Source organism: Erinaceus europaeus, chromosome 4 (genome assembly GCF_950295315.1).
Source record: "Erinaceus europaeus chromosome 4, mEriEur2.1, whole genome shotgun sequence".
NCBI lineage: Eukaryota > Metazoa > Chordata > Mammalia > Eulipotyphla > Erinaceidae > Erinaceus > Erinaceus europaeus.
This window is the reverse complement of record NC_080165.1, coordinates 22,448,862-22,461,565: the sequence shown is the minus strand read 5'-3', so window position 1 is coordinate 22,461,565 and position 12,704 is coordinate 22,448,862. Positions and strand designations below refer to the sequence as shown.

Genomic DNA, 12,704 nt, shown 5'->3' with positions numbered 1-12,704 from the left:
CTTCCAGCCTGAACACAGGGAGGCAAAGGAGGGCTACTCTTTGTTTGTCGGCTGGAAAAGTGTGAGCTCTGCCACAAGCCTGGCAGAGCACTCACTGAAGCACCCTGTAAGGCCACTGTGGGCATGACACCAGCTGTAGGGGTTTCTCTTTTTAAAATATTTTGTTCTAATGAGAGAGATACAGAGAGAAAAACAGAAAGACTAAAGCATTGTTCAGCTCTGGCTGATGGTGGTGCTAGGGATTGAACCTGGGACCCTGTGTAGGTTTTAATGCTGAGAACGGCCATCTAGGGGAGCCAGGTGGTGCTGGGGATTAAACCCAGAGCCTCGAGCACACATGTTACAATGTGCAAGGACCCGGGTTCAAGCCCCTGGCCCCCATCTGCAGGGGGAAAGCTTTGCAAGTGGTGAGGCAGTGCTGTAAATGTCTCTTTATCTCTTTTTCTCTAGCTCCCCCTACCCTCTCGATTCTGGCTGTCTCTAATAAACAAAGATAATAAAAATATTTAAAAAAATAAAAGAGAATGGGCATCTCCCTGCCTCATGCACCTGGCTGAGCTCCACACCTGCTGGTACCTCAACCCCATTCCCTTCTCTTTGGGGGACGAGGCTACAACAACAAGGGCAACAAAAGGGGGGAAATGGCCTCCAGGAGCGGTGGATTCATGGTGCAGGCACCGAGCCCAGCAATAACCCTGGAGGAGGGAAAAAAAAAAAAGTTCCCATATTCTGGGGAACCCCCCATCAAGCCCAGACCTTCAAGGCCAAGATAGTACACATTTTAGACAAGCTCACTATCTGAATGACACACACCATGAACTCTGCCCTTCAATAGCTAAAGATGTAAATAGAATGGAAACAATTTGAAGGAGTATTTAAAGGCCAAGTCAACATTTTGTCCTTGGTGTTTTCACACGAAGCAATTAGTGTGGCTGTTTTGAAGTTTTCCCTTTACAGAGCAGAGCATGCTTTGCAAAACTGTACAAGTCTTTAAAATACATTTTCAGAGTGGCCCAGAAGGTGGCACAACACTGGACTTGTAAGCACGAGGTCCTGAGCTTGATCACTGGCACCACATATGCCTAAGTGAGGCTCTGTCTCACTCTCATTAATAAGTAGATAAAATTCCTCCCCTCTTTTAAGCATATATATATATATATATATATATATATATATATATATATATATTCCCTTTTGTTGCCCTTTTTTTTATTGTTGTAGTTATTATTGCTGTCATCTTTGTTGGATAGGAAAGAGCGAAATGAAGATAAGAGAGGAAGACGGGGGAGAGATAGATAAGACACCTGCAGACCTGCTTCACCACTTGTGAAGCGACTCCTCTGCAGGTGGGAAGTCGGGGGCTCAAACCGGGATCTTTATGCCCGAATTTGCGCTTTGCGCCACATGCGTTTAACCCACTGTGCTACTGCCGGACTCCCTTAAGCCTCTTTTTAACATAGGTAAGTACTTAAGACCCTTCTTCTTAGGTGCTTGCAGCTGAGTTTTCTTGAAAACAAAAATCCAGTTGTAAACTTTTATTACAAATTAAAAAGGGAGGCCTTAAGAAAAATCTCAACTTGATCAGATAGGAAACAATTTAAAAACCAGTGTTTTCTTTTTTAACAGGTCCATCATTATATATATAAAAAAGTTTTTTACGCATGTACAAACTATTGTATTTTACTGTTGACTGTAAACCATTAGTTCCAAATAAAGAAATGTAAAAAAGGGGAAGTTTTTAGGTAAAAAAAATAACATAAAAACCCAGGCTACACAGATAAGGCAGATAGTTCTGGCTGTCTGGCCACTGGGCAAAAAGCAAGGCCTTCGGTTCACTTCTCACAGCAGCAGTTTCACGCTCATTTTGTCTTGTTGGATGACTCAACCGGACAGTGGTGGCGACGCTGGGCTGCGTTTGTCTCTTTACCACCTTGTAGTTCGGGGTTTTCTGCAATGATCATTGAAGTTATAGATGGTGGCTGCAGCCTGAGGTCTCACTTGCTGACCTGTTCTTGTCTTCCTCACTGCCGTCCTCTCTAGACTACCTCTCTCTCAGTTGTCTTTGGTGAGGGGGGCCTGGTGGAATTGTGGTCAGTAACCCCGATACACGCTTTGCCTCATAGGTCGACCTTGCTGATAATCAGCACGGGTCATCAGGGCTCTCCGCGCAGGAGGGATGGGGTACTGTGGCCTCGGCCCACAGGGCCTCAGCATGTAGCAAGGTGCAAACCACTGCCCGGGGTAGGGCGGGGGCTGCTGGACTTGGCCCATCAGAGCCCTCCCCCGCCCTGTGCTGCGCCCCTGGCTCTGGCTATGCTGGCGGCTCTGCAGGTAAGTGCGTGGAGGGCCCCTGTGGTGTGGGCAGCCATACCTGTACCTGTCCGGTGCATATTTGCTGCCTTGCACTGGCACGCCTCCGGGGCCCGTGACATTCACTGCTTTCGTGCCCTTTTTCCCTATAACCACATCAAACTCCACAGACTCTCCATCTCCCACACTGCGAAGGTACTTCCTGGGGTTGTTCTTGGTTATGGCAGTTTGGTGGACAAACACATCTTCCAAAGTGTCATCCCTGTTGATGAAGCCATAGCCATTCTTCACGTTGAACCACTTCACCGTTCCCAGAATCCTTCTTGCAATGACCTTCTCGTTCCCTTGGGTGCCTGCTGCCAGTGTGGGGCTGCTCCCTGCACTGCTGCTGTCTGAACTGGTCCTGGAGAAGACAGGTATGTTGAATAGATGCTGCACCCCATCCTCTAGGCACCCCAATAGCATAGAGAGAAGAGAATAGGTATCCTGCCAGTTCAGGGAAGGTCCTAGCACTGACAGGCTATGATACTCGCCAGAGGTCACACAGCAAGTAAGTAGCAGAGCTGGGGTACCATGTAGGAGACCTAGCTGCACCTTCTCCCTGGGCCTCCTGCTTCCTCAGTATTCTCTGAAGAGAGTGAGGGTGGGGATACAGGAAGGCATCTTGCCCCAGGAGACCTCTCAAGTTAGGGACTGAGGACCTGCATTTCAAGTGTGCATTCTGAGAGCTTCCTCCTGGCCTTGGCCAGGGTCCACCAAGACCTCAGATCAAAACCAAAATGGTACACCTTGAGGAAGCAGAGTCCTAGGACCCTTGGAGGAAATCTATGGGCAGCTATTTGCCACTGTAGGTCTAGGTTACACCAAATATGAGTCCCAAATGGACCTCTCCCAGCTTCTCACTTGACTGAGCCCCCCTTCCCTCCCCCAGCCCACCTGCAATGGCCCAGGTGTAACAAGAGCTTGTGCAGGAGGCTGGAGGAACCAGGAACCCCCATCTGCCCTGATGTTCCGAGGCTACAGCCAGTGGAAGATTCCAGAATGAGCTGGACCCTTTCAGGAAAGAGAACTCTATCTGCACACCAAGATGTTGGTCAAACATAGAAAGCTAAAAGCATCCTCCTGCTGCCCAGTAGCAGGAAGGCTGTAACAGGAGGCCGAAACCTTCCTTGGTCTTCCCCTAAGGACAGCCTGGAGAACCCCTGCGAGCAGAGATGCCAGCAGACGTGCAGGGGTCCATGGATCTCTGAGTCCCACCCCTTTGGCCTGCTTTGCTGATCACAGTAATGAAGAGTGAGCAGACCCCATCCAAGTCCCTCTGTGCCTGGAGGTCTATGCACTCCTGGGAGGATGCATAAACGGGTCACTGAGGCAGAGAAGCAGAAGCAGCCAGCACACTGGGATCCTGTCCTAGACCCCCAGGCAGCAGTGGGAGAGGATTTCCCACCAAGATGCCCAAGGTCAGAGGAAGAAATAGCGTGGAACCCAAGATACCCTCCACTGTGATGCTTTATTTTATTTCTTTTGGACACTTATTTATTGTGTTTTTCTTTTTTCCAGATACAGAGAGTGAGAGGCAGAGAGGAGATAGTGTAGTGCTAACTCAGTACTTGTGAGGCTTCTCCTTTGCTCCCATGTGATAGCCAGGGGCTTGAACCTGCACATGCTAAGTGTCCGCTCTACCAGGGGAGCTATTTCCCAGGCCTTCTAGTGATTCTGTGGGTGTAGCCCAAACTGGACACCTTGGCACCTCCTTCCTCCATGCCTTTCTGCCTAGCTGCCACTGTGTCAGGCTGGCCCCGGGCTGCCTTCTCGCTGGACTACGCAGCTCAGGCCCCCGAGGCTGGAACCTCCCCCAGCATGTCTCAGAAGTTGGCCTGCGCCCAGCCCTGTCTCGCTGCATGTCTGAGCTGCACATCTCTGCTCTGTCCGATTCCAGGTAGCCCCGGCCAGGTGGCGGGCGACGGATTGAGCGCACACGATTCTAGGCATCCCTCCCACTCCTCATCTTGCTTTTTGGAAAAGTTCTTGATAATCTCAGTCCCCTTAATTAAGTCAATCTTAATTAATTTTTTTTTTTTTGTCTAAAAACATCTTTTCATGGGAGGTTCACCATAAGTTGATTTGTTTTATCGCTCTCCTTCACCATCCCAGAGCTTCCCCTCCACCACTGATTTGGGAATGGGGTTCAGGATGAACAGAGGTGGATGGGGTGTGATGAGATGATAATGGTGTGACAGGAGTGGAGGGGCTGGAGTGAAAGCAGCCGAGTCAGCTCTGGGCAGACAGACCCACAGAAGAAGGGTCCCGCAGACATCATCTCTGCTCAGCTCAGAAAGGGCCTCAAGGGGGTGAGGGTGGGGGTGGACCCGGTTAAGTGATACATAACAGTTGAGCAAGGACCAGGGTTAAAGCCCTTGGTCCCTGCCTGCAGGGGGAAAGTTTCACGAGTGGTGAAGCAGGGCTGCAGTTGTCTCTCTGGCTCTCTATTTCCCCCTTGCCTCTCACTTTATTTGTCTCCAATAAATAACAAAATTAAAAAAAAAAAAAAAAAAAAAGGAAAGAAAAGACCCTCGTGGTTGTGTAGGCTGACCAGGCGTGACAGTCCTCAGAGTGTGACTTCTAGAGACAGGGCCTACACAGAGGTTATAAAGGGAGGGCCTTGGGTGGCCCTTGTTGATTGACATCCTTATAAGAGGAGGAAATTAGGGCCAGGCAGCCGGCATACTGGTTCTGCAAAAGACTTTCATTTCTGAGGCTCTGCGTTTCCAGTTTCTACCCCCAGCACCACCACAAGCCAGAGCTCAGCAGTGCTCTGGTATCTCATTAATACTCTCTTTCATTAAAATAAAATAAATAAGTAAATAAGAGGAGGAAATTGGGGTACACAGAGGGACCACAGTGGCTCTCCTGGGTCACAGAGAGAAAAGGCCAAATGAGGACACAAAGAGAAAGTGGTCTTCTGCAAGTCAAGGACAGAATGACCTTTCCCCTCGCCCCCGCCCCCGCCCCCCACCCCAGCCTCCCAGGAGAAGAACAGCCTTGATCTTGGACTCCTGCCTCCAAAGCTGTGGGAGGAACACGGGCTTCTGCTGCTCCTTCCCTGTATGGAGTTGCTTGCAGAGACTGAGCAGTGAGTGTGGTCCTGCTGGCCATGTCTGTCCTGAAGGGTGTTTCTCAAACCCTGACGCTCATGTGCACATTTGCCTACACCCATTTATGTTCTGTTCATAGCCAAGCTTTGTCAACATGCAGAAGTGGGAATAGCCAGGTGTGTGTTTGGAGGGAGGGGGTGTTTAGGGAAGGAGGGGGACATTTTATTTAGACTAGGGGAAGTGGGCTCCAGAGTGACGAAGAGGAGGGGGGGGGGCAGGGACTGAAGAAGCCCTCCCTCACCTGAGAATCTTACGGAGCTCGTCATCAAAATGCCTATGATTTCTATTCAGCATCTTCCAAGGTTTGAAATCCTTGTTCTGATGGTATACGAAGTCTTCCCAGCAGTTTCTGAAGTCTGAAAGAGGTGAGAGAGCAGTAGGGTCTCCCCCCACACCCCTCGGATCACACCGTCTCCCTACCTCAGTATATCACTTGCTCTCCCTGGGGTGTGCCAGTCTCTTCATGGTCCTGTGCCCAGCACCACCCCCCTCACCTTGGAAGGACATGATTTTCAGCTTGACCCCTTGTTGGTACAACATCCGAAGCCCATCACGGCTTTCTGGCTTCATGAAGTGATAGAGGCGGGCCATGGCAATACTCAGGGTAATGTTCTTGTACTTCAGCAGAAAGTTGACCACCTGCTCTGCACAGAAGAAGCAGGGACTCCAGGATATGAACCAGGTAACATGGTAATGCTCATGACCGTTCAATATGCTCGGGAACCAGTGGAGGAATTGGAGTTCTGCGTGTTGGTAGGTGCCATCTCTGAAGCCCTGGGTGGGGTGCAGAAGGAAAGGGGAGGCCTGGTTGGCAGGATGGTATGGCAGCACTACAGAATGGAGAGACGGGCAGGGACAGGGATAGGATCCTGGGCCTGCCATCAGTGATGCATCATTTCTTTTTCCCTCTCTATACCCCTCCTCACTTTTTTAAAAAAAATTTTGTCATTCACCCATGCACTCCATGATCCATTCTACCATTTATTCTCTTTAATTTTTTTAAACTTTATTTAATTTGATAGAACAGAGAGACATTGAAAGGGAAGGTGGATGGAGACAGAGAGACACCTGCAGCCCTGCTTCACCGATTGTGAAGCTTTCCCCCTGCAGGTGGGGACCGGGGGCTTGAATCTGGATCCTGGTGCATGGTAAGATGTGGACTTAACCAGATGCACCACTGCCCAGCCCCTCATTTATTCTCTTAGCAAGCATCCTGAACTTGGCCTTGCACGAGGTCTCTAGGGAGGGCTGTAGTGTTCCCATAGGGGCACCTGTGCAGAAAGGGCTTCATTTTCATATAAGCAAATACCACCGCTGAGCGATGGGAACCATATTCCAGGAGTAAGGTCAGCACATGTGTAGTAGGTACTAACATGGCACACAGCGTTCTTTAACCCACAAACACAAGCATTAATCGTGACATGTTTCTGGTGTTTAGCATCAGTTTATTTATACAGTCCGATTATTAGTTGATCTTTTTTGTTTGCTTGGGTTTTTTTGTTTTGTTTTGTTTTTCACCAGAGCACTGCTAAGCTCTGGCTTATGGTGGTGTAGGGGACTGAACCTGGGGTTTTGGAATCTCAAGCATGAAAAGTCTTCTGCATAATCATAGTGCTATCTCCCCAACCTAAGATATTCTTAAGCCTATTACAAGAAGGGTAGGTGTGAGTCTTCTCTCTAACCGAAAACCTGAGCAGCATCTCCATCGCCAAGACCCTTGCATATGTTACCCTTAGTAAAGTCTGCTTTAGTTTCATAGCTGTGCCTACCAGTTGTGTATGTGTGGAGCCCAGGCCTCACTTGTGTGATTTCTCTGTTCCTGAGTTGATTTTTCCATTCAGATAGACAAGATGGGCAGAGAGAGACACCACATAACCAGCTTCCCTCATGTCACTGAGTTACTCACATGGGGTGCCAGGGTTCAAGCTGGAGCTGTTCACATGGCAAGGCATATGCCCTCCCCAAGATCCTGGATGTGCCTACTTTTAAAAATTCAAACTCAAGTTACTTTCTCAACTAGGAGGAACTTAATCATGCCCACCCAGGAACCACCAACTAACTGCTCGAGTGCTGAGCACTAGACACGCGACTCCCCAGAAACAAGACTTGGGATGAGTGCAAAGAATTCACCCTAGTGTCAGCCTGTGGAAATGGGGGTGAAGACCATCTCGAGGAGGATGTTTGCATATTGTTTGTATGTTGAAATCAAGAGTCTTAGATGTCTCACCTCATCTACTTTCAGTATGAATCCCATGGGCTTTCCTTAGCTTCCTGAACGCTGGGCACGGGAACAAGTTCAAGGACATCAGTGACTCCCATGTTAAACTGGGGGCTCGAAATATAGTGGCCCCCAGACTATACTGGGCCTCTCCCCCAAACAGGCTTTGCATAGTCTGGGCCCCGTGAAAAGAGAGGGCCGTGCATCAGAGTGGTTCGAGTTGGCATAGGATGTACCACGTCCCCAGGTGTCCTCGCCCCTGCCTGTGAAAGGCTATACCTTGTTTCGAAAGATCCTCGTGTGCCAGGGGACAGATGAGCCACCGCTAACTGGAGCCACTTGGCAGCAGAGGTAGGTGTAATTCCGATTATAGGCATAGGGTAGGTTTTTGAAGTAGTGATAGAAGGTTTTCTGGTATAACCGCATCATTACGTTTCTGGGGGCAAAGGAAAGAACAGAAAAATGCACAATGTTCCTCGGTTATACCAGGCTGGGGGGAACAGACAGAGATACCCTTCTCTGGCCCAGCAGGTAAAGGAGCCAGGAGGGCGGACAATCAGAGCAGGCATGTCCTGGCCTGTGAGCAGCTCCGAGGACCTGGGTAATGCCTGCTCTCAGCCAGCCTTGGCACCCCCTGGCTTATGCCAAAGAACCCTGGGAAATGAAATGTGCGCAGTAACTTCTGCATCTCTGGGATACATTTTTAGATGTCATGACAGTGACTTAAGACACAATTATCTACATGGTGGTGCATCCACTTGAACACATGCATCACCATGATCCAGAATCCTGGGTTCAAGCCCCCCGGTCTACGCCTGCAGAGGGGAATTGTCTCGAGCAGTGGAGCAAGCAGTGCTGCAGGTGTCTCTCCTCTCTGTCTCTCACTCTCTATGTAAGACAAACAACTCCACTGAGAGCAGTGGGGTTGTGCAGGCACCAAACCCCAGGGATAGCCCTGGTGGCAATAAATAAATCAGTTCTAGTTTTCTGTACCACCCACCACCCCCAGCATAGATGGTGTCAACATTCTGTGGGTGATTTAGGAAGCAGAGAGATTAAAAGCAACAGCAGCAATGAAACCCTATAACATAATTTAGGAAAACAAAAACCAAACAAAAACCCCCATAACCCTTTGTCAAGAAACTTAGCCTCTGACAGAAACAACTTGTCTTCTCTGTAGGAGCACTGCTCTGTAACAGGTGTGCACATTGGGCTTACACCTACTGAAGCTGGAGCGAGGGCTGTTTCTGGGCGTCAGATCATCACTTGGGCTAATGGATGCTTTGTGTGACTAGGGAAATGGCTCAGTTAGTAGAGTGCTGGATTACTTACTCATTTATATATTGGATAGGGACAGAGAGATAAGGAGACAGAAAGAGAGACACTTGCAACACTACTTCACCACTTGCAAAGCTTCCCCTCTGCAGGTGGGGACTGGGGGCTTGAATTTGGGTCCTTGTGCATAGTAATGTGTGTACTCAACTGGGAATGCCACTATCCAGCCTCAGAGCATTGCACTTTTATGCCTGAGGTCCCTGGGTTTGAGCTCCAGCACTGCCATGTGCTGGTGTGGTGCTCTGGCTTCTCTCTGCCTTGGGTGAAACTCTTTCGCATGATGTACATATACATATACATACATATTGCTTTGTCTAGCTATCATTGGACCTTTTCAGTTGAAACTGGCCATTTCCTCAACACAGCCCCCTAGGCCCTGGGTATGTACTTCCCCTCAACCCTCCTCAGCCCTGAACTTGTCCTGCTATACCCCTTCCTCACCCAATTTTCTGCCTACCCATCCCCCAATAATTTAAAAAAAAACAGAAGAAACAGGAATTCTTCCACCCCTAACTGACCGTTTTTCTTAACATGTTAGTTCGATTCATTCCTGTCCTTCCACCTGTGTTCTGTTTAGAACATAATAAGGCTAGCAGCTCACTTCACAAGCACAGGCTGCTCTTAGAGGTCCACATTCACCCAGTCCTCTCCATCCGCATGGGGACTGTCCTCACTGAATGGAGGAGGGGACTGGCCATAGAGCTGTGGGCAGAGCAGGCTATGATGCAGTCCTGAGGAGGCTCGGGCCAGCTGCTACCTTCAGAGACCTCTAAGGAGTGAGAGGTCTTTCAAAAACATTTATTTTCAAACCTTTTTCTTCCTCCAAGGTTATATTTGGGGCTCGGTGCCAGCACTCGGTGCCAATCCCTTGCTTCCAGAAGCCGTTTTTTTTTTTCCTCTTTCTATCCGGCAGAAATTGAGAGGGGAGGAGATAGGGAGAAAGATAGACACCTGCAGACCTGCTTCCTTACTAGTGAAGCAACGCACACTAGTGAGTAGCTGGGGGCTTTTTTTTTCCCCCAGAGAGAGAGGGGGGGAAGCACAGAACCAAAGTCTCCTGCAATGTGGCGATGGCTCAGCTTGAACCTGGGTCACACACATAGCAAAACAGACCAGTATCCAAGTGATTTACTTTGCCCGTCTTAAACTGACTTACTTTTAACGAGGGAGGAGGGGATAGAGAGAGAAATGGGGAGAGATACAGAGAGAGAGAGAGAGCAAAGCACTGCTCAGCTCTGGTTTATGGTATCACTGGGAGAGCTGAACCTGGAGTCTCAGTCTTGGAAGCCTGAGTGGTGGGGTGTGACTTTCTTTTCTGTCGAGTTAAAAGAAAAATGTGACCATTTCTCCTGCTACTGGCGTCACTGTGAAGCTCGATCCCCTCACTGCAGAAGTAGTTGTGAACAGTCACATGGACTGATCTCCTCAGAACTGAGACAGTCCTGGGAGACAGGATTTACCTTCTGGTCTCAGAAAACTCTTCTCCCATTCAGTGTGTCTCATGTGTCAGTATTTCAGATAACCGATCAAAGGGCTCTAAACAGAAGTCACCAAACTGCCTCTGTCACCCTTTCTCTCTTCCTTTCCTTCTCAAGATCTATTTCTTTATTTTAACCAGAGACCAAGACCAGAGCACTACTCAACTTTGACTTACAGTGATGCCAAGGATTGAACCTCTGGCTCCTGGGGCCTCATGCAGATTAGCAGAGCACCAGACCTCCTGAGGACCCCACACTGCCAGGCAGGTGCAGCTGCACCTGGGAAATCTGAGAGTGGTGGTGGTGGGGAGGCATCAGGACTGAGTGGGAGTGCAGGAGGCCCATAGCAAGGGTGGGGCGAAGCCTCCAGATGGAAGTGGGCTCTGCAAAGGGGAGCTCAGAGAGGGAGTGAAGCAGGCAGGGATGCAGGGGGCAGACATGGCAGGACCCATGAAGGAAGGCACTGCGGAGAGGAGGGCAGGAGGGCCAACGTGGCCAGCGGTACCTGGTCCTGGGTCTCTGGCTACAGCCTCCAGGGCGGGCTTGTCCCTGCCTTGCGATTTGTCTCCGGCGCGCGCTGGGGTTGTACTTCCTCTCCAAGGCCGTGGGGTTTAGAATATCTTTTATTTGAGAGCCAGCTTGGCCAAGGCCCCACCTCCTTCCTGCTTGGGAGCCGAGGGTGGGAGGGCCCTCGGGTGGCTCACTTCCTCAGTTTCAAACCCATCTTCCGCCTTCTCTCACTCCGCGCCATCCCCACCGCACCCCCAAGCACCCCAGCATCAGCGCCCAGAAGTGCAAGCAAGGTTGTGTTAAATTACATGAGAGAGAGAGAGAAAGAGAGAGAGAGAGACAGAAAGAAAGAAAGAAAGAAAGAAAGAAAGAAAGAAAGAAAGAAAGAAAGAAAGAAAGAAAGAAAGAAGTGGGACCTAGCCGGGATGCTTGAGGGTTGAGACGCCTCGGGGCTGAGGGCTGGGGGCAGATGGCAGACTAGAGATCTCAGCACACCCCTACCCCTGCACCCAGACCAGATCTGCACCTACTGCGTTTCTCTGCATCTGCAGAAGTTGAGAGACAGGTGTGTTTGCATTGTCAGTTCTGTGCTTGATCCCTGCATACCTCCCCCTCCCGCCACAACCAAGTGCATCAGAGCTCATGATAAAGGGAAGCTCACAGGGCTGCCCCCCCCCCCCATCAGCACACACTTCCTGTCTGCTTATGTGACAAAGTCCATGTTTCTGCGGCTCTCTCCTTGGGTTCAGTTTACTGGAGTGGACGCAGGAAAACGCTTTGCTTTACAGTTTCTGTTTTTCTATTTTAATGAGAGAGAGAAAGAGACCAGAGCACTGCTCAGTTCTGACTTACGGTGGTGCTGGGAGTTAAACCTGGGACCTCAGACTCAGGCATAAGAGTCTTTTGCAGAACATTGTGCAGTTGACCCAGCCCTGTTTTATAGTTTATTTGGGGTTCTGATCAAGAATAGAGATGGGGGCTGGGAGGTAACTCACCCAGTAGAGTCCACACTTTACCATGTGCAAGGGCCTGTGTTTGAGCCCCCAGCCTCTTCATGGACGCATCTGTATGAAGAAGGTTCATGAGCCATGAAGCTGTGGTATGGTGTCTTTCCTCTCTGTTTCTCATGCTCTATCTAAAAAAACAAAAACAAAAGAGTCTGCCTAGAGTACAGGAATCATGCGGGCACTGAGCTCCATTGAAAACCCTGGTGGGAACAGAAAAACAAACAACAGATAAGCGCCAGATAAAATGGCTCACAGAGCAAGGTCTGGGAGGCCCTGAGTCCAGCAGCTTCTGTCCCAGTGCACTGTGGTGCCACCCTCCCAGCATGGATGTGTCCTGTGGCCGTAAAGTTCCCGGAACCTCTTACTATTTTGACTTAATTTTTTAAATAAAAATCTATTTTCTTATTAACGTGAGAGAGAGAGAACCAGAGCATCACTCTGGCATAGGTGTTACCAGGGTTCGAACTAGGACCTCATCTTTACAGGTCCATCATTCTAGGCACTGGGCTACTCTCCCCACAGAAAGCTGGCATTTTATTTTATTTTATTTATCTTTGCCACCAGTGTTATTACTGGGGCTTGGTGCCTGCCTGAAGAATCTGCTCCCAGTGGCCTTTTATTGATTTTACTTTTTCTTTTCTTTTTAAATTTTATTTGTTTATTCCCTTTTGTTGCCCTTGTTGTTTTAGTG

The 12,704-nt window shown here is 49.4% G+C and overlaps 1 protein-coding gene and 1 long non-coding RNA gene across 2 annotated transcripts in view; one reads left to right on the top strand and one right to left on the bottom strand.

The window, feature by feature from the left end:
- LOC132538011 (uncharacterized) overlaps positions 1 to 12,704 on the top strand; it is a 447,435-nt gene that overhangs the window by 329,029 nt on the left and 105,702 nt on the right. The window lies entirely within an intron of this gene.
- LOC103110215 (Y-box-binding protein 1-like) lies at positions 1,521 to 11,144 on the bottom strand. Its single transcript, XM_060188983.1, has 5 exons — positions 11,002 to 11,144; positions 7,963 to 8,119; positions 5,960 to 6,239; positions 5,707 to 5,821; positions 1,521 to 2,713 (listed from the first exon to the last, which is right to left on the bottom strand). Exons 2-5 carry the CDS (start codon positions 8,110 to 8,112, stop codon positions 2,092 to 2,094), a joined length of 1,167 nt encoding a protein of 388 aa, XP_060044966.1. The 5' UTR covers positions 8,113 to 8,119; positions 11,002 to 11,144; the 3' UTR covers positions 1,521 to 2,091.

Bases quoted from the DNA above. Each gene is read 5' to 3' on its own strand.
- LOC103110215 (XM_060188983.1), bottom strand. From the start codon at position 8,112: ATGATGCGGTTATACCAGAAAACCTTCTATCACTACTTCAAAAACCTA. The intron at 5,822-5,959 runs GTGAGGGGGGTG...CACCTCTTTCAG, and splicing joins GAAAATCATGTCCTTCCAAG to ACTTCAGAAACTGCTGGGAA. The intron at 2,714-5,706 runs GTGAGGGAGGGC...TGTCTTCTCCAG, and splicing joins GAGCTCCGTAAGATTCTCAG to GACCAGTTCAGACAGCAGCA.